The sequence below is a fragment of the Hetaerina americana genome, unplaced genomic scaffold, assembly GCF_022747635.1.
Source record: "Hetaerina americana unplaced genomic scaffold, ioHetAmer1.1.p SCAF_7, whole genome shotgun sequence".
Taxonomy (NCBI): domain Eukaryota; kingdom Metazoa; phylum Arthropoda; class Insecta; order Odonata; family Calopterygidae; genus Hetaerina; species Hetaerina americana.
Window position 1 is genome coordinate 72,075,144 of NW_027287316.1, and position 21,468 is coordinate 72,096,611.

The window sequence follows — 21,468 nt, forward strand, 5'->3', positions numbered from 1 at the left end:
ATTTACATTGATATTCCATTTGCTTAGCTTTTGGTACAATTTTCAATTAAGTGCAATCTTGTTTGCCAATAAACTGCAATGAATACCTTAATATTTATATTTCATGCTTAATTTATGTGTTAGAAATTTATCTTTCTTTTTTCAGGTGTAATCCAGTTTAGAAGTGTATTTTGTACTGAGCTTTTGATTGCCGGACCTTATATTTCAATTAGTGACTATTTCAGAATTAAATAAGCAATTTATATCAGCATAACTGTACTCTAAATTTTGCATTTTTTTAAAAACTGCAACATAATATTTGGCATTCACTATAGATTATAAGGTAGACAACAATTTTTTGTCACGCCCATCTCTCTGCAAATAACATTACAACCTATATTATGGATGGCCAGCAACACATACTGCAGCATTTTAGTGTTTCAATTAAGCAATTCTCCGATTATGCTATTTTTTGTATTTTTCCATAATAAATAGTGTTAATTGGTTTTAAAGTGCATAGGTTAAAAATAGGTATGCATAACATACTTTCCCATAAGATATCTGCTCATTGTAGATGCCTCACGAATCTGATCACCAAGATGCTTGTGAGAAAATTTATTCCTAATGGGTCCACCAGCCTTAGGCCTCTTATCTTTTGCAGCCTCTTTATCAGAAACAATAGGGCTCTCATCACCCCCGGAGTCTTCTGATCCCACTGGTGCTTGGTTTGGCTTTTGAAACACAGGGCAGCCTTCATTCTTCCAGGAATTCCAGTGCTCTTCCCTCTAGTAAGTAAAATAATACTCATATGTTTTTATTTCGCCCAAGATCTAATCACAATTACTTGTGATATGTAAAAAGCGTTTCAGGTATTTACAAAGTATATGTACAAATACGTCATTATACCGCATACCATACACTTCTGTAGAATAAATACTATTAAAAACAACACAATTGGGGACACTGCAATGTATAGGAGAGAATACATGACAAGTCAGAGAACTAGGTAAGCATTCAAAGAGCTTATCTACTAGTAAGCTATACTAGTCAAACCTGTCCACTACCAAATTTCAAGAAATTATCTGAGTTTTCCATGGTGTATTACATCCCCAAACAATTTCCAAAGAAACAGCGGGAGATGCCACAACAGTAACTTTTAACGTAGTCATCCGCTAATATGCATTTCAATGCAACAATTTCAAAGGGTAAGATTTTTACACTCTGAAATTGTTGAATTGAAATGTATATTAGTGGATGACTACGTTAAAAGTTACTGTTGTGGCATCTCCCGCAGTTTCTTTGGAATTTGTCAAAGTATAAACAGTCTAAGTGTTTAAAATTTGGCTTTAATCTTGTGGACTGCAGCACACCCCGCACGACTACGAATACCTGTGGCATTGTATGCACGGTATTTTGTCACAACATCTTGTTCCTTTAAAGCCCCCAAAATTTCAGAGTTTAAGAGGATGCCTCTATAGTTTAAGGCTAAAGCACTCGAGTGGACATTGAGACATACAAAATGCTAACAGTGGTGAAGGCATCAGCAATTTAGACATTAAAAATGCATCATTCTCATTAATCAACTGAAAGCCTGAAAAATATTCATGAGCAAATGAAACCATTTCTTAACTTAACAAAATTCACATTCAAGGATTAACACTAAAATAGCATAATGTAAAACAATGAAAATAATTGATGCAATAAAAATGGTAATTGATGAGGAAGGCTCTGCAGAAGATAAATGCACCAAGGCCATATTAACTTATTAAAATTTCACAGACTATCACAAGTTATCATTCGAGTTACACATTATGACAGTCACCACAGAATATAGTCCTCCCTTATGGATTACTGCTAATAACTCACTAAAAATAAGTTAAATGTTAACATAACAGACCTTAAGAATGTGTCTCACTGCCTGAGCAAAAGCAGTACCATCAGGTGGAGTCTCTGCAAGTAGCCTATAGATTAAATCAGTCGTCTCTTTGACCCAATCCGATTGTTCTGGTTTCATTTCATGAATCTCCCTGAAAGAATACATAGAAAATGCATAAAAATTACTCTTAAAAGAAAGCATAACATTTTTACTATTTAGTTAAGGAAAGTGCGGAGAGATAATACACAGCAGATGCTCACACTAATGATTGTCCCATTATTTCCAAAAAAAGATAAGGGCAAATACAGCATAATACAACAGTACTTTAGAGAAAAAATAAAATATAATTAAAATATGAATAAAATAAATATATAGGGTGTGACACAAAAATCTGAACTAATTGAACAATTTTCCATAATGTTTTTATTACAAATATGAATATGTTTACACCATTTTTTGTACTAAACTACTTTGTGGATACCAGTATTATTTAGAAAACCACTAATAAACAACACGGAATAAAAGTATTCAATAAATACCTGATAACCTGCAAATCTCAATTAGAGATTAATCATAAATATAACTGACAAAATCAATTATTTCTGCACTTGTGAAGTGACTTAAATTAGGATCAGAACAAAACATACAAGGTCTGTTCAAAAAATATCCCGAATTTTGAATTTTCGCTGGTTACATACGAGGGTAATCCGGAAAGTAGTACCCGTTCGTGAAATAAAGACACAAAAGTAAATATTAACAAACATAAAAAATTTTATTTGAAAGAGGATACTTTAAACTACTTCTCAACATAATCTCCAAGCAAATTAAGGCATTTGTCATAACGTGTGACAAGTTTCTGTATTCCTGCTGCATAGTCCTTCGCCGCCAGCTCATTGAGATACGCGAGGGACCCATCTTGCACAAATTTTTGCATAATGCAGATGGTGTTTAACAATTTCATGAACAATTGTTCGAGAAACATTGGGAAAATGCTCACAGATGTCATCAATCGTGACGCGCCGATCGTTCCTCACGAATTCGTCAACTGAGCTCACCAGTTGGTCTGTAATGACAGACGGTCTCCCCGAACGCTCATCGTCGTGTGTGTTCCCCCTCCCCATGTTGAAGTTGCGACACCACCGCCGAACAGACGACTCGTCCATTACATTGTCTCCATACACCTCCTTTAATTGGCGATGAATATCACATGGGCGAACGTTTCTTGCATTGAGGAATTTAATCACTGCCCTCACTTCACAACTGGCGGCGTTCTCAATTTTTTTAAACATTGTAAACAATCACAGAAACAACACAGGCAATGCTAGCGTCACGCAACTTGGCTCAGAGAAGGCAGACAAGCCACTGAAGCTATCTGACCTCGTCCAGCGGCTACTTGCGTCGTCAGCACTTCATGCGGCACGAACGGGTACTACTTTCCGGATGACCCTCGTACATTTGATTTTTTGTGGCGCTTTGTTGGTACTCATGTCTCTCACTTGTGCCAAAAAGTTTGGCCATTTTGAATGCTTAGTTAATAGTTGACAGCTGTTTTGCTTGGATATGTTTTGGCTTGTCTTCGGTTTTTGCCTGTTCCAAAAAATGGTACAAAGAATCTGTATCAAATTTTGTGTGAAAACGAAATTAAGTGCATGGACGGATTCCGAATGTTGACAGTGGCATATTAAGAAGCTACCTTGGACCGAAGCAACATTTATCGGTGGTACAAAATATTATCAGAGGGCCGAGAAGATGTGAAAAATGAAGGGTGTGCCGGACGCCCAAGCACGTCAACAACAGGCAAAAACATAGAGGAAGTGAAGAAAACAGTATTGTCCAATGGGCGAATCACCATAAGAGAAGTTGCTGAGGACCTAAACATATTGATTGGCTTGTGCCATTCGATTTTTACCAATGATTTGGGCATGACATGGGTCGCCGCGAAATTCGCACCAAAATTGCTCAATTTCGACCAAATCAGCAACGCATTAACATTGCTAATGGACCCACGTTGGACTCTGTCTGCAACGACCCAAATTCGCTACAGAGGGTCATAACTGGTGACGAGTCATGGGTTTATGGTAATGACGAGGAAACTAAAGCTCAATCATCGCAATGGAAGCTGCAGCACGAGCCAAGACCGAAAAAAGCACACCAAGTTTGGTTGAATGTGAAAGTTTTACTTACAGTTTTCTTCGATTACAGGGGCGGGGTGCATCATGAGTTCTTGCCACGTAGTAGGTAGAACATTGAATAAGGAATACTACGTGCAAGTTATGCGCAATTAGCACTAAGCAATCCGCCACAAATGCCCGGATTTGTGGAAGAACAAAAATTGGCTTTTGCACCATGACAACGCCATTACTCACACATCGTTACTTGTGCACAAATTTTTGACCAAAAACAACACACTAATGATGCCGCACCCACTGTATTCCTCAGATCTGGCCCCCAGTGACTTTTCCTTGTTCCCGAAACTGAAGAGGCCCATGAAAGGACGACGCTATGCTACGATTGATGAGATAAAGACTGCATCGAAGGAAGAGCTGAACAAGATCACAAAAAATGATTTTTGGAAGTGCTTCGAGGATTGGAAAAAACGTTGGCACAAGTGTATAACATCTAATGGGGCTTCCTTTGAAGGGGATAAAAAAATATTCATGAATAAATAAATAATATTTGAAAAAAGCACAAAAGTCCCGATACTTTTTGAGCAGACCTCGTATCAGTTTAATGAGTTGAAGGAATTGCACGTGCAGTAATATTGAAGAGACACCAATGAGGAAGAGAGAAAGAAGAAAACAGGATCCTCTGCTGTATTAACACTAGAATGACATCTGAAAAACCCAAAATACCTTATTTAGTGTAACCTTATACTTGAGTCTATACAGTATGAATGTCAACTTAGTCCGCCTGTAGAATACAATTTTGATTCTATTAATACAAGCCTGCTACTTTTCATGGTTGACTTGTTAGTTTGTATGGACAGCTGATTTTATAACCACATGTGATTTGAATACTCCAGTGGTAGTTGATAGGTTTATTTCATCAAGGCACATAACTAATGACGTTGGTTATGTGTGTCAATGGTTCACTTGGTAAAAACTGTTTCTGATTCTAGCATTATGCTATTTGAAGCACCATAAATCACTGCCCTCAAGTGATTAAGGTGCACATCCACAGCTTTCACAGGACAACTTCATGCAATGGAAGCAAGGATGTATGATCCCTCCAGAGACAGAAAAGAGGGATGTTAACAACAGAACCCGAGGGGCAATAAAGCACTTTGCCAGTTTTTGTACAACAGTTAGAATGCATCCTAACTGATGAAACTACAGTTAAAATTTTTAGGTGCAAATAATTTAAAATGGATACTACAGTTTGAAATTTTTTAAATTTCACAAAATTTTACACATAAGCTATAATAAAATAAGCATTTTTTTTCTTTTTCTTGGTAAAATATGCATTTTCAATCACAAACTTTTGCATGCTGCAAAATTATTCATGCCCCTAGAAATAGTATTTGGATTTCATTAGATATTGTTTTCTGAAGCTTTAACAGCAAAAAAACAATGATATTTAACCTTTCATAAGTGATTTCCATAAAAGCTTCATAAAGTCCTATCTAAGCCTAGCTAAGAAATATATCTTGTACAATTTTTATTTTTCCCCCATTTTTAGGAATGTTAATGTCAATAAGAACATTTTCTAAATCTTATTTATCCATGTATTTAGAACATAGCAAGTGGAGCAGTTCACATATTTGGGCAGTACTATGAGGAAAACTAGATTTCATGCTATAGATTAGTGGAGAAGAAATATTATGGGAAAAAAATATTTGCAAATAGGAGGGCATTCATGGTAGGTATATGAAAGTTGTCAAAAATGAATTCGAAAAGCCATTAATACAGAGCAGAGTGCTGTAATGCTCAGAATAATGTAAGATGCTGAACATACAGTTTTTGAGAAGTGTTCATAGAAAAGAAATTTAAAAAAAATAAATTGGATAGAGAGGAAGTCAACTACACACGCAAGTAGTTACAAGCATGGTAGGGTGAAAGAGGAAGTTGCTTGGTGAAATTCAAAGAAGCCCTGAAAAGTGGACAAAAGAGAGATAGAAAGGTAGTAGAATGATGAAGGCCATTGCAGAAAAGAGAATGTTTACTAAACATGGAAGAGGAAGGAAGAGAACAGATGATTTGGGTGGCAAAGAGGCTGGTGAAAAGTATGAAGAACTCTAAAAGGAAATAATGCCAAGTAAACAAGTTCAGGCTTGCAGGAGTAGGGGTACCTAGAATTCCAGGAAGATATCTCTAATCAATTAACTATCAACATTGATAAAAAAATTAAAAATGAAATGATACCATGAAGTGAGTAGCCCATGGTTGAAGTATAAACATAGTTTTTACAAATGACAATTAGTGTTACAGTACTTAAAATCCATTTGGGCATTAGGACTACTGAAAAAATTTTCCATAACAAACAGTAAATAAATGAGTACTCACGGTCGAAATTTCACACTTGAGTTGAGGTACTGGAAAAGAATCAGGAATTGTAGCAAAACATATCGCCTGAAGTTTGAATCACTGAGCTGAAGGTCTAGAAGTTTTTGATTGGTAAGGAACTTTGCAAAATACTGCTGTGACTGAGCATCTATGTCTCTTGCATTTGCCTGAGGCCTCTTTCTTTTTCCCTGCAAATCCTCCAGTTTGAAACTGCTGAACGCTGACAACACATTGGACGCATGCTGGAAGAAATGCAAACATAATCCCATAAAAGAGCACGAAGAATGTAATTATGTTGATGAGCTAGAGTATGATTATGATGACCAACTATCTGTTGACCCATACCTGAGCACCGCCAAAATTCAAGTAACAGATGTTTCATTTACCACTCAGCAACTGAAAATGTCTTGTTGAAAACAAGGACTTTGGTTTACACTATCCAGAACTAAAATATAGATATGAATGGGCCAACAGTAAGGAAAAAAACCTATTGCAGCAAAATGTTGCTCCACAACTAAAGAAGCTAACGGGAACATTACAGTAAATTACTTGTCCAAATAATAGGAATATGTATGACAAATTAAACATGAATAAGTACACCCATTTCAACAAAACCACTTGGTAGAAGTCTTTACAATAATTTCTTCTACGATTTATCAATAAACCTCTCCAATATATATTCTCCTAGCACCTGGTAAGATTTCATCCCTATGTTATCATCACCATACATGATATTTTCCTAATGTAAATCAGGGTAGTGAAAAAAGATGATTCCCCACAAAAACATTTTAGATATTCACCATTAAATAACTACATAAGAAGAGCATTTAATGCAACTGCATACTGTAGCCAAAATTTTCAAATCAAAGGAGAGATTTTTGGTTAAGAATACTTATGTCACACATACCAATGAAAATGCTTTCCACTGCACTTTATTGTAGCACTGATTTGGATTCCGAAAAACATCCTGTAATGCCCAAAACTTCCTATAAAGATTGTAATCGATCTTCAACCTAAAAGGCAAAAAATGAAAGCAATTGAGATACACAGTTTTATATTAGGGTGAGAAGAAATGGTTTCATTCAACTTATTGTATACATATTGTAGAGTGAATATTCAATTTCAAACAATGAAAGGTATTAAATATATAAATCATCAATTGTTTCTTCTTAAAATTGAATGTTTGCTTTATTTTGAGAAACATCTATGGTTTTTCAAATTTTAAAGCCATGACCTTACTATTTAATGAACTGATCTGAAGTATAAAGAGTTCTAAAATGAAAGGCTAACAGAAAGTTGATGTTTTGTCAACTGTCAAATTATTTTAATATAGCCATGGAAACAGCTGTAAGACAAAAAGAAATCAACCCTAGAGGAAATAACATAACAGAAAATAATATTTAACAGAATGTCAGAATCAGGCATACGCCAATGCTTTAAATCTGATTGCATTAAACATCTAATAGTAGAAATACATTAAATTAGAAATAGAAGCAGAGGGAGGAGAACTTAAAAGAGAATGTAGAGACCAATCAAGTTTTTGACCTGGGCCCTCCAGTCAGTAACCCAGTACTCTCCCCACTGAACTAAAATGCCCCCGGAGTATATCCTTAAGGTTTAAGAAATTTACAATCAATGTAGGAGGCCAATTCCTTTCCCAGTGGCACCAGTGGCTTCTACAAAGTTCTAACCAGATAAGCAAACCATTTTTATTTGATCTGGAATATTATATTCAACAGACAATGAGTCTACCCACTCGGCCACAGTGCCACCAATTTTTACATTTATTTATACACAAAATTATTCACACAAAAGTAAAACATACTTGGGCTCATTTTTATCATCTACATCTTCCATTGCGTCATCCTTTTCTGATAGAATATCTTTGAGATCTGCCTCATCCTCAGCTCCGAACTCCGTGATATTGTCCAAATTAAATTCACTGACAACATTTAGTCCTGAAAAATGTAAACATTAAATGCAGCACATACATGTGTAACACAGTGAATGTATTGAACCGTAAAATTAAACCCAAGAAACTCAAAACCATGAAGAGAAGCAACAAATTTCATTGTTTTCTATAGCCAATTTCCTAAAAATTTGGAATGCTCCTCAATAATTAACCACTACTAAATTTTTGCAAAAAATAATTCATCACACTATAAATTCCAAATTACTCCAATTACTTATTGCATCAATTATCATCAATCATAGAATTGGTATGCAACAGCTTTCCAAGCTAACCTATAAGCTGCCAATATTTACAAACCAAAATCCAATTAAATCAATTTTATCAGCACATTCATACTTTTAAAAAAATTTGGAAATACTCAAGAGATCAGTAAAATATAAATATTCCTTTTCATTCTTTCATAGTTTCTTCCTGTTAACTCTTTCATTATATGCTTATGCTAATTCTTCGATTTATGTATTTGCTGGATTATTTAAAACTTATGGGATTGGAACTATACACATCTTTAAAAAAATGACCGCTCAACGTAGCTGACTAATACCATCTTTTACGCTTAGCCCACACATTTCAGAGTAATAGGTCTGCTGTGGTAGACCTAACATATAATGATAAGAAACATACTTGCTATTTTCCATTCAATGATTTGCTTGTCTAACAAATAGTCCTGATATATAACCTGAGCTATTTTACAGTAGACTTGGATGCTCCAAAAGCTACGAAAAAACATTAGTCTTAGTTGAATTAAAATATATGATAAGTGAAAACTGCAAATATATTTCTCATCAACAATATTAACCCAAAAGTAAACAATAATTAATTTAATCCATTAATTAATTTTAAAAAATTAAACAGTGGAACAAAAGTACCAAGTAACTATGAATTTACAGCCTAGAAAAATGGATGGAAAAATCCAAGTCGACCTGCACTAAGTGTCTCCAAAAACATTGTACATACATGTGAACTCAAGTTTATAGGAAAAAGACTAAGCAAGAATTTTCCCTTTCCTGAGCAGGAAACCCTACACTCATCCGAGACAGAACCTATTCCCACTGGGTATTGCCTACTACCCAGTATTTGGAGATGCATTAAATGTCTTAGAGGAGAAAATTAGTTTCCAAGTACTACCTCATCTTTGTGTAAGGAGAACCATATTACAAGTACCCTTTGCTGTATTGATCCATCACATTAGATTCTGTGCTAACATTACAAATTAACAAATACACCCCCACTATCAGGAACATTCTAAAATAAAACTATTCATTTTATCCCTCCCTCCGGACTACAACATTGATCTGATGACTCCTTAAGCTGTGCTGAAGGTAGCAATGATTAGAGTCACCCATGCCAGACAGGTCAGAGGTTAGGAACCAGGCGAAAGGTAGCCCACACAGCATCTGTTCCTCAGCCATGTGGCTGAAAAGACATCTGACCCCATTGGGGTAGCCATTGAGTGATGGTGTCATGTTAAAAACACTACTGAGAAAGGCAACAGGAAAAGCGAGAGAAGGAAAGAGGAAATAAAGACATTTTAGTCCTATGTGAGGTGAGATGGAAGCATAATGGGGATAACTGGAGTGATAATTTTAGAGTAATATACAGAGGAGGGGACGAGAGCTAACAAGGGATTGCCATAATATTTAATAAAAAGGTAGGAAGAAACGTAGTCACCATAGAGCGAGCAACGGATAGAATACTACTAGTAAAGAAAAAGCAGATGAACTTGGTGATTGTTCAGCAATACACCCACCAAACATTCATAAGGAGGAAGAAGTTGATAGGGTATGAGATCAGTTAGAGGACATAACGCATATGTTCCCACGGGGAAACATTTGATAGTGATGGGGGATTGGAATACAAAGCGAACTGAAGGAAGAGATGGTCAAAAGGCGGGGGACTATGGTTTAGGTACGAGGAATGACCGAGGGGAGAAAGCAATTGAATTTTGCAAGAGACAGGGGTTAGCCATCGCCAACACTTGGTTTGAGACACCACAAAAGATAGAAGTATAGATGGAAAATGTCAGGTGACACAGAAAGATATCAGTTAGATTAAGTTATGATTAGGCACAGGTTTAGGAACAGTGTGATCAATTCGCAAAGCTTCCCAGTAGTGGACTCTGATCACAATTTAGTTGTTATGATGTGTGACATCTGTTTTGAAAAGATAAAGCTTGGGTGGTGGGTTAGGAAATAAAATGTAGAGTTATTAATGGATTGACAAGGAAGGAGTATCAGCAGGTATAATGAAACTATAGGAACCGTAAACTGGATAAGGACGAGGAAACTATGGATTACGGATGAGATGATTAGAAAGATAGAGGAGAGAAGAAAATGGAAGAATGTAAACAGAGTTAGGCAAAAGGAATACTAAGAGTTAAACAATAAATTGAGATGGGCAATAAATAAAGCAAAAGAAGCATGGTGGAAGACGCAGAGCGAGGATATGGAAAAATTGCAGAAGAAAAGTGTAATTGGTGCACTATACCCCAAGGTTAAATCACTATCGGGAAGTAAGAAGGGAAGATCTGTGCTTACAGGAGATAAGTCGGGTGAGATAATAGTTGAAACAGCAAAGATACAAGAGAGATGGAAGGAATATATAGGAAGACTGCATGATAAAGAACTTAGGCCAGTAAGCTAAGACATAAAAAGAGAATATGATATAGCTGAAGATAGCTTAGGTCCAGGCATACTTGACTATGAGATAGAAAGGTATTAAGGAAGATGAAACTAAATAAGGCTGTGGGGGTAGAAAACATTCCTGTCAAACTAATCAAGGGCTAAGGAAAATGTAGGAGAAAGAGTCTACATGGACTGATCTGTAGGATCTATGAGGAAGGAATCTGGCCACATTACTTTATGAGATCAGGGTTAGTTCCTTTCCGGAAAAGGTTAAGGCTACACATGATAGGAGGCCTACAGATCAATAAGTTTTATTTCTCACACAGCTAAAAAGGTTCTCAGGACCATCAACAAAAGAATGAGAGCAGGGCAAATGATTACTTAATCATTTGCCCAGCTCTCATGGATGATCAGCTTGGGTTCAGGAAGGGGAGAGGGGGGGATCGAGATGGTGCGGAGGCTATCGCACTGGCTTCCCACCATGAGGACCCGGGTACAAATCCCGGCAGCGTTGAATATTTTTCAGTGGTATCTGGATCACTACTTGAGGTGCTTTGTGTAGGGCACTTTGAGTGAGTACACCGTCCGTCGGATGGGACGTTAAGCTGAGGACCCCTTGGTGCCTTTCATTAAGAGTAGGCTAATGCTGACGCTGGGTTTCTCTCCACCCTTCATCCTTACCTGTCCATCCCCTATGGCGCACATGACCTTGGTCGTCGGGTGCCTCCCCAAATACTACTACTACTATGTCATTACTGTGTGTGAGCTGAACTGACATGCAGTTGAGTATAAGTGCTAAAAACATGGGGGTAAACACCAAAATAAAAATTGGCTTTTTGAATTTTGAGGATGTTCCGGAGAGAAAATGGCAAATCTAACCTCGCCATTCAAAAGAACGGAAAAAATAAACCAATAATAATTCTTTAGAATTTTGCCAAAAATTACCTACATAACCTAAAAATTCTTTGAAAAATTCAAATATTTTTCCCGAGCTCAATTTTGATCTGAAAAATCTGAAAAAAATCTGAATATTTTTGGGCATACAAACGTATATTCATGAATTTTTTCAGATTTTTTAAAGCAAAGGATCACTCAGGAAAATTGTTTTTTTGAAAAAACACCTTTTTTGCAATAGGAGACACCTGGGGCCACCTAGGAAGCTAAAAATTTGGCTAAAGGGGTTTCTAAATATTTACTTTAAAGTGCCCAATCCAAAATAAGAATCCAGCTGAGTGCAGATTTTACCATCTTATCCCACAATAGCCTTTCAAAAAGGCATTTGATATAGTTTATTGGGAAAAACTAATGAGTACATAGCAGAAAATAGGAATAGATTGGAGGGATAGGAGGCTAATCCGCAACCTGTTCATGTCTCAGACTGCTCTGGTGCGAATGGAGGTCCAGATGGGCAGTGTTAAGAAGAGGTGTAATGCAGTGTTGTCCATTATCACGGTGCTGTTCAACTTATATGTGGAGGAAATGATTAATGAGGCATGGGAAGAACTGGAAGTAGGAATAAAACACAGCGGGGAATCCATAAAATCAGTTAGATATGCTGATGACCAAGCTATAGTTTGTCAGTCAGCCAAGGGGTTGCATTGATGTTTGAATTGGAAATTCAGTGCAACACAAACGGAACGAGAATCAATATTAATAAAACCAAGGTAATGCAATTTTCCAGAAAGAGAAAGGCTAAGCTCGATATTAAAATAGGAGGGCAAAAACTAGAGCAGGTAGAACAGTTTACGTAGCTTGGAAGGGTAGAGCGTTTGGCTACTGACCAGAGGGTCCCAGTTCGAGACCCAGGCAAGCCTCTCAGGGTACCCTCAGCTGTACATAAGCTTTGTTATTTTTCGGGTACCAGATCTTCCTCGGAAACCATAACCGGAACAGGGAAAGAACTGGCCCCCTTACCTTGATGAGTGAATTTCACACACCATATAGGGCTTACTACTGAGTGTATATGTGTATATATACCCAATGATGAATAGATAACTGATAGGTTTGGTTAGATATCAAACGATATCAATAGTAAGGACATGAAATCATGTAAATCATGAAATTTGAAATGGAAAAAATCAGATTTCATGAAATACATTAAATCTGACACAATCCCCAATTTATAGGGAAAGCCTGAACTAAGTTTCCTGGTTTGCCTTAACATAACAACTTACCAGACCGTTCTGAAAACGGGAAGAATTTGGCCAAAAATAATAGAATCCTCCCACAAAAGACAGTATTTTGGGAACGAGAAAGTCTTCTCAACAAATCTGGAAAGAAAACCACAATTAATTTTAACCAGACGAGAATCTTTTAAATATAGTCAACTAGTAAAATGTATATAGATTAACGAATTAATGCCTACACACCATTACACATTCGTAGAAGATTATTTTTACAGGCACTAAAAAATAGTTCTTCCCTCCATATGTTCACACCGTTTTCCACAAACGCAAATAGCTTCTCACAGTGTTCTAAAGTTAAGGCGTCAAATATATCTCCCAGGAGGGAAAATGGAATAGATGCAGTACACATTTCACTTCTGCAGGCTTTAATACAGAACTGCACAAAACCTTCCCACGTTGAAACATCATGCTTGGGGTCGGAAAGAAGCTGTATCAAATAATCTCGCATCACTTGATCCAAAGTACTTCTTTTGTCGGCCTCACTGAGGATAAAATTATAGCTTCTTAGATTTATTTTCCCTTGTTCAAAAGAATTAAATCAATAATAGACACTAAGATTCTTACTTGGCATTTATGGAGGCATATTTAATCTGTAAAGGCTCGACGTTACCCAACGAAAAGCATTGTTTTACACTTGCCTGTGAATTCATGAGAACATGCAAATGAGGAATCGGAATTAAAACAAACCATATTGACTAGATACATGGAATAAACAACAACTTAATATCAATAAATGCAGACACGAGTTCAAAAGCTTAATACTTTAAGTAATTTCAACCGGCATACGTTAACTTACCATAAAATCACTTCTCATGGTTTCAAATGAACACAACTTGTTTGCCATTTTGTTTTATCATTTATCCAATGGAAGTTGATATTCATCGGCATAACATGGATTGATAGACTCGAAAATCTCTAGGGATACATTCATTTAACCTGACTTTACCGTTTATTTACCCTACCGAACGTTGACACAAACAAAACCGTAGGGAAGGACCATGTCCTCTACCCCCATCTTTCACAAACCACTGAAACTACAATGATGAATAAATCAATGGGCAATCTCCTTTTGAATTTCGTAAATATGAAAAAACATTGTTAAAGATTGTTACCAAATATTGCTGTCATTATTGCATTCTGTTTATTATTCTTAGTTTCTCATGCTTCATAAGTAAAATATTTGCATATTACAGGCATGGATATTGACTGTTGAAGAAATTGCCCTTGCGTAGACCGTGTCTCCTTCAATATGAGATAGAAAGGGCATTAAAGTGATTGACGTGAAATAAGGCCATGGTGATAATGGCATTCCTCCGGGACCACTTCAGGGTTTAGGAAAACAAGGATAGAAGAGTTTTATTAGACCAGTTCGTAGCATTTATGAGGGAGGAATTTGGAAAGATATGTGAGGATTATCGAACGAGAAGTTTGATTTCACACGCAGTTAAAGTGGTACTTGGAATCATTAAAAATCAGAATATGTTTGTTTATTTCAGATATATTGAGAAGGTATTTGGCAAAGTTAATTGAGTAGAATTAATGAGTATATTACATAAAATAGAAGTAGATTGTAGGGATAGGTGACATTAGTGATAGGTTGTTTATTAGTTGAATATGTGGCAAATTACTCTGGTACAAGTGGCAGGTAGACAGTGTTAGGATAAGAAGTAAGGCAGGGGTGTTCATTATCACCCATGCTTTTCAACCTATATGTAGATGAAATGGTTAAAATGCCATGGAAGGAACAAGATTGGAATGAAACTTGGTGGGGAGTCAATGAAAACAATTATGTTCGCAGATTATCAAGTTTTTGTTAGCCAATTATCCTAGAGGTTGAAATCTTTGCTGAATGCATCAAAAACAGTGTGATAGGAATGGGATTGTAACCAATGAAAGGAAAATAAAATTTACTAGGTTTTAAAAAAGCAGACCTTGGTTCGATTCACGCTTAGGTAGGGGTGCCTTCACCTAAGGCTTGGGTTTTTGTAATTTTCTTAAATGTACTATTTAGGCGTTACGTGGAAAATGGAACAAGTAAGTCTGTATCTCGTCTCACTGAAGTCATTAAATAGATTAAAAAATGCCAATATTCCTTCTCTCCATCTCCCACTTAAAATTTTTTAATTTCCCTGTCCTCAACAAGGTCCCACCTAAATCCCTATCTTAACTGTTTTGGTCCATTTATGTCTCTGCTTTGAATGGATTTAGTTCGCTGATGACTATGGAAGCCCACTAGGCGCATATTGTGCCTGGCCTTTCCTACTGCCAGGCACAATATGCGCCTAGTGGGCTTACCAGAACTCATTCATATTTGTGTCCATCATGAGGTCATGGGATATATAACCAATGTGGCTCCCCATCGCCTTCCTCAGGAGTATTTTTGAAATGCCACCATTGCTACTACAGTAGATAACCACAACAATCAACCCAAAGGTTTACTTGATAGGTTAGGATAGAGATCATCTATCAATAGGCCCAAAGGCATTGAAATCCACACATCAGAGTGTAGGTATCTGTTCCTTTCTCTGTGTCACCTGTGGTTTCCCAGAAAGATCTGGTATCAGAGATATCATTAATCTCGGATGAAGCTGAGGCATCCCTGGGGGTCAAACCTGAGCCCCCCAGGCAGTAGCCCAGCACCCTACCTACTGGACTGCCACATCCCCACATGTATAGTTTTACAATTAATAGCTAAGTTTTTATCTTGCCAATTTGAGAAATTTTTTGAAGGCATAGGTGTGACTTATTTAAGTCTTTTGAGTTGTTTAAGTCAAGAATGGTGGACTATATACTTTATTACTTACAGGTGAAAAGTGTAGTTGTAGATAGGGGAATACATGATTGAGAGAGGTTTCAAGAGTAGATATATATTTATCTAAAAGAGATGGAATAAAACCATTAAAAGTGCCATTACTGTGTAATAATGAGACATATTGAGATGAGAAAAGCTATAATTTTTGTAATGCATAACTATGATTATGCACTTGGATTGCATATAAATTATAAGTACATTTATTTACTTGTAATGGATTATTACTATGAAAACTATATCTAGGGTCTTGATGGTTACAGTTTTCATTCTTTGAGTAATGTAGAAAAACATTGGGAAAGATTGCTACAAATATTTCTATCATTTTTGCATTTTTTTATTATTTTTAGCTCCTCCTACTTCATAATTAATCGTTGCTTATAAAATACATGGATATAAACAGTGGAAGGAATAGCTCTTGAGTTGGGTTCCATTGAACTTGATAAAATGTATTGTTGGCTTAATAAAGTTTGTTTTCAGCTTAATAAAATTTGTTTTCGGCTTAATAAAATTTGTGAAGCATATCTTATGACTCAAAAAAGCAGTTGGTAAAACTATCTTCACAATTACCAGTCATACAAGATTTACTAGGAATTCTGCAGTACCTAGAATGACAAATGGAAATTTTACTCTGCTCGAAAATGAATTCATTTCCAGTAATGGTGTTTCACAATTTACATTACCATTCCTACACTAATACTTTTATTTTATGATGTACTATCATGCATCACACTTGGCCTTGGGTGTTTGGCTGACTCCTCAAGTGAGGTAATTGCATACTTATTCATAGATTTGAACTAATTTTTTAACTTAGGTTTGCTATAATTTTTTTAGCTGTAGAAAAAAAGAAGGGGGTCATTAGGAAGGGCTATGTTGACTGAGTGACCATGTCTGAATCTTTGAAGTTCAAACCTGTTTGTTAGTTTCAATCAAGTCCATGACTGATATGTTCATTTTTTTCATCATGTAGATAGTTTTTGATTCAGAAAAAGAAGAGGTACTCACCGAGGTTTACTCTTAATTGTTCAGGTCATGGCCATCACATTCACTTCCATTTGCCAATAAACAGCTCAGGTAGTGTGGACGAAATATGGCTTCTGGTTAATGTGAGAGTTGCCAAGTTTAATCTTGCCTTGCAAATGAATTTTATTCTGTTCCGTGTCAGGTTTTCTTGTAAGATAGTCCCAGCTCTCTGAACAACATTGTTATTTATATGAACTGAGAAAAACCAGGCTGTTGCTCATATGAATATCTAAGTAATCAGTGTGGAAGATCTGTAGAATCACAACATCTGCTGAGATTATTGCTATGCTTCACTGGGCTGTTAAGTGGACTAGGCCATCAGAGGTGACATTAAATTTTGGACACCTTAGTGCCTTTTGTCAAGGGCTAATGCCAGGTTTCTCTACACCCTTTTCCCATGCCATGAATATCCCACCTCTACTAATGTTCAACCTATCCCTGACTGTACTAATAGTTTGTCTGTTGCCTCCCCTAATAATTACCACCGTAGGTTATTTACCAAGAATTGGCCGCCAATCATTGGTGACACAACCTTGCTCACCTTGGCAATACTCCAAGATCTTATTCAAAATCTAATTCACTCGAGTTCTTTTGGCAGTATTTTTAATATCACAGAAACTACTATATATGTATTTTTACTCCTTTATTTAACAAAACCCATGTTTTCAATGTACAGTTTGAATATAATAGCAGCTCAAAAATTGTTACCTAACAGACTTGCATTTTTACCATGCATTAGGTCTTAGGAAAAGGTAAGTTAGCCAAATTGTTTGTGATATGCTTGAAACGTATGTACATGCTTGTACATCATGCAGTAAAAAAGGGTTTGAAAGTCTCTCATTGACTTTTTATTGTTATTTGTTTTTTTATTGGTTCAAGCATGTTGAATGAGGAAATATAAAATTTATTAATGGAGGTTGCAGAAACTAATATATGTTTTAATCCTACTTACTCTCGTTAAAACTGGAGTTAGATCATTTATATAAATTAAGAAAAGTACTGGACTAAGAAAGAGCCCTGAGGCACTCCAATGAATTTGACTTTGGAAATTTATTCAAAACCACTGGCTTATTGAGACTATCTTTCTCTCCATCTCAATCTTATAAATTTGACATGATCCACTGCCTAGGTACCCCTCTTATTCCATAACACTGCAATATTTTAGCAAGAATTCTCTGATCTTTTTAGTCAAAGGCTTTGATTAAATCTAAGAAAAGGCCAGTTACCTACTTCGTATTATCAAGAGAGGTCAAAATGAAGTTTATGGCCTCAAATGTGGCTGAAATGATGGACTGTTTTTCATGAACCCTTGTTGATGGCTTGATAATAAATCATTTTTACTGAAGTGTTACGTTAAGTCTATTTAGAAATATTTTAGCAAAGTGACATTATAACAATTTTTCAGTAATTATTAGGGCTTTTCCTGCTTTCTTTATTTTTATAAATAGGAATAACTTTCAGTCTTGAGAGGTGTTGGGAAAATACCTTAAGAGAGAGATGTATTAATTCAATAAGGTAGGTGCTCTTTCATGAAAGGATAGCAGAATTTAATCACAGGTCCTGGGACACCATCCTCTCTAGGACTAGTTTGCATGCAGTTGATTTCCTGGAGTACCTAATTCTTTTTCCAGATTTGGATATAAGAGAGACTTATCGCCACTTGGGATGCTATTATTTTAGGCATTACAGCTGATTTGTTTACTGTTAAAATAATTGTGAAGTAATGATGATTGGTTACTACATTTCCTTGTGGATCATTTAATTGAAGTGACATGCAAGGGTCGTCTGAAGCTATTTATTGTCCTCCAAGATTTTAATTTGTTCTCAACATTTACGATTCTATTATTATTGAAGGTATGCTTAGCTATGGCCAATAAATTTTTATATTTCTATTTGCAAGCTTAATATTCCTTCAATAAGGCTGGCTCATGATAACATTTGGTTTTTGCAACCAGTTCTTTGAGACTTCTTGATTGTCATCTGATTTCGTCAGTCACCTGGTTTTTTTTCAACCTTTGTAATCTCTGCATTGTAGGAAAAAAACGTTAAAATGATAGAGAATTTAGTGTTAAATTCCTTAAAACCTTCTTCATAGGTATCTAATCCATAAACATTCTCCTGAGTCTCATTTTGGAATCATATAGCAAAAGCAAGGTGATTTCCTAGAGAAGAATTTCTCTTTAAAGTGTAATTTGGGTAATATTGGGTTGGATTATTTTATTCAAGATTTAGGCATGGCATAGTATTGTGGGGTCTGTCCTCTCACCTTATCAGTGTATTGAAGATGCAGAAAAAGATGGCTAGAGTAATGTGTAATCACAATTATTATGCCCACTGTCGACCTCTTTTGATAAAATAATAGTTGTTATCCACTCCTTGAGTAAATATTAATCAATCTGTATTACTTGTGAAACAATGTCGTGCTAACGTTGAAATGAAAAATAGCATCCACTTGTATTATACCAGACAAGGTAACAACTTACATGTTAAGTCAACCAATTAATCCTGGGCAGGGCTGGGCAATAACCTTCCAGGATGTATTAAAAAAGAAGAGCGTATACTAATTGTTTAGAAAAAGTTCCGAGAATATCTCATTGATAAGGGTATTTATAGTGTCAAAAAATTCTAGAGACCAAATTTATAATATTTTCTGTTTTCGTAAACTTAGTACTAGAAATGTCCTTCACAGTTGCCAGTATTATTACTGTGCACTGTCTCTCATGGATGAATAAAAATATTATTATAATTATACAACAGATGCTGCCCAGACAACTTTTCATCTGGCTCTAACCTTCAAACTATCTGACATGGGTGACCCAAACAGAAGCAAATATCTTTGCTCTTACCAGCAAAACTCTTAGGGATCATCAGAAGGTACAAGCCCTTCCACCACAAAGATTTTAATCCATGGGGAGAGAAGCTAACATTATGATGAAATTCAATTTATGTACAATAAATTATGCTAATAAAAAATGCATGATCACTCCTAAATGGACAGCTCTCTTCCGTATTGTTTCTAATATTTTTGATTAACCAGAAATATTGTTGTTTTGTAACCACCTATGATAAATAAATGTATTTATTTACAGCCTGTCCTGTTCTTGCCTACTCCTATGGAGCACCAGTTTGTTTATCACTTCCCGCCCACTTGTCTCATCAATATGGGACCTACTGAGACAATTTAGATTTTTTATTATTGATAAAATCCATGCCATTCTTACTGACTTGCAATGAGTTTTAATAATTATTTAGCAGTACCTTATTCTTCTAATAATGGGATAATAGGATTCCAGAATTGCATTACGGGCATACCTTGCTAACTGTTAATTTACCCCCCATCAATTCATAAGCACCTTCAGTATTCATTTAGTGACCTACCTTCTTTTGGCATAATGACAAATTAAAAACTAATCCGTCAAATTACAAAATGACAACTAGAAATAGTTTGTAGTGCTAGGGGAAGTGACTGACAGCTATATTCATTCGCACCACTAGGAATAGGTGGATAATTTGTTAGAGGCAGGATTGTCAGGGAATGGGGAAAGAGTGGAGAGAGACCTACCATCAGAGTTAACTTACTCTAAACAAAGGGTCAACAGTTAAACGTTCCACCCTAAAAAGTGAATACTCCACTCGAGGAGCCCTCCACATAACAACCCTAAGTAGGGACTGGGATATCACAAAAATAACCCGCATTCTCCAGGATCCAAACCCATGCCCTCAGATGGAAGCAATGAAAACCTTAAGTTGCTATAACTTGGTAGGCATACCTTGGAAATTTTACAAACAAATCAAATCATCAATAATATCACATCCTTCTTCAAACTGGGATAAATATTAAAAGGTCCTTTTGATAGGCGAGGATAGAGCACACCTAGTAGTAAGCCAAACAGCGAGTGAAATTCATACATCAGGGTAGGAGGGCCATTTCCTTTCCCTCTGTTGTCTATTGTGGTTTCTTAGGAAGATCTGGCACCCAATAAATTACTGTACTTTGGTGAAGTTAAGGAGCGCCCAGAGGCATACCTGAGAATCAAACCCAGGCCCTCCAATCCATAGTCTATTGCTCAACCCCCTGGACTAACCCCCCACCAAAACCATGAAACTGAAAATAACTAAAAGTGATCATTACAACCAAAGACTTCCATAGATACTGAAACTCGAGCATAGCCGTGCATCTACAATGTTTATATAAAAAGTATTGGCAACAAGTTTTTCCTGATGTGTACATGAAGGACTGAATTCAGACTCAGTTAAGTGTGCGCATGATTGCAGATTGTATTGCCTTGACAAGATGACAGTGCACACCATTATCACTGAAAATTTGGCGATGCAGAAGATCCGTGCTGCATTTGCCCCAAAGGACTTCACGGACGACCAAGAGCAGTCAAATGTCTGCTTGTGAAGACCTCATTTGGCTCCAGCAGACTATTTCCTATTCCCAAAAGTGAAATCCTCCTTCAAGGGACACCACACCATGAGACCCTAAGTGCCGTTAAA

General features: G+C 36.3%; 1 protein-coding gene across 3 annotated transcripts in view; it reads right to left on the reverse strand.

Annotated features, from left to right (window-relative positions):
- The window catches only part of Hpr1 (THO complex 1-like protein Hpr1), a 32,045-nt gene extending 17,923 nt beyond the window's left edge, over positions 1 to 14,122 (reverse strand). For all 3 annotated transcript variants that reach the window (XM_071595573.1, XM_071595572.1, XM_071595574.1), the window contains exons 1-9: positions 13,933 to 14,122; positions 13,701 to 13,774; positions 13,320 to 13,618; positions 13,125 to 13,220; positions 8,183 to 8,315; positions 7,265 to 7,370; positions 6,358 to 6,599; positions 1,877 to 2,006; positions 526 to 764 (exon numbers count right to left, since the gene is read on the reverse strand). In XM_071595573.1, coding sequence (XP_071451674.1) covers positions 526 to 764; positions 1,877 to 2,006; positions 6,358 to 6,599; positions 7,265 to 7,370; positions 8,183 to 8,315; positions 13,125 to 13,220; positions 13,320 to 13,618; positions 13,701 to 13,774; positions 13,933 to 13,980 — 1,367 coding nt within the window. In that variant the 5' untranslated portion in view covers positions 13,981 to 14,122. The remainder of the gene's footprint in view (positions 1 to 525; positions 765 to 1,876; positions 2,007 to 6,357; positions 6,600 to 7,264; positions 7,371 to 8,182; positions 8,316 to 13,124; positions 13,221 to 13,319; positions 13,619 to 13,700; positions 13,775 to 13,932) is intronic.
- Between the last annotated feature and the right edge of the window lie 7,346 nt (positions 14,123 to 21,468).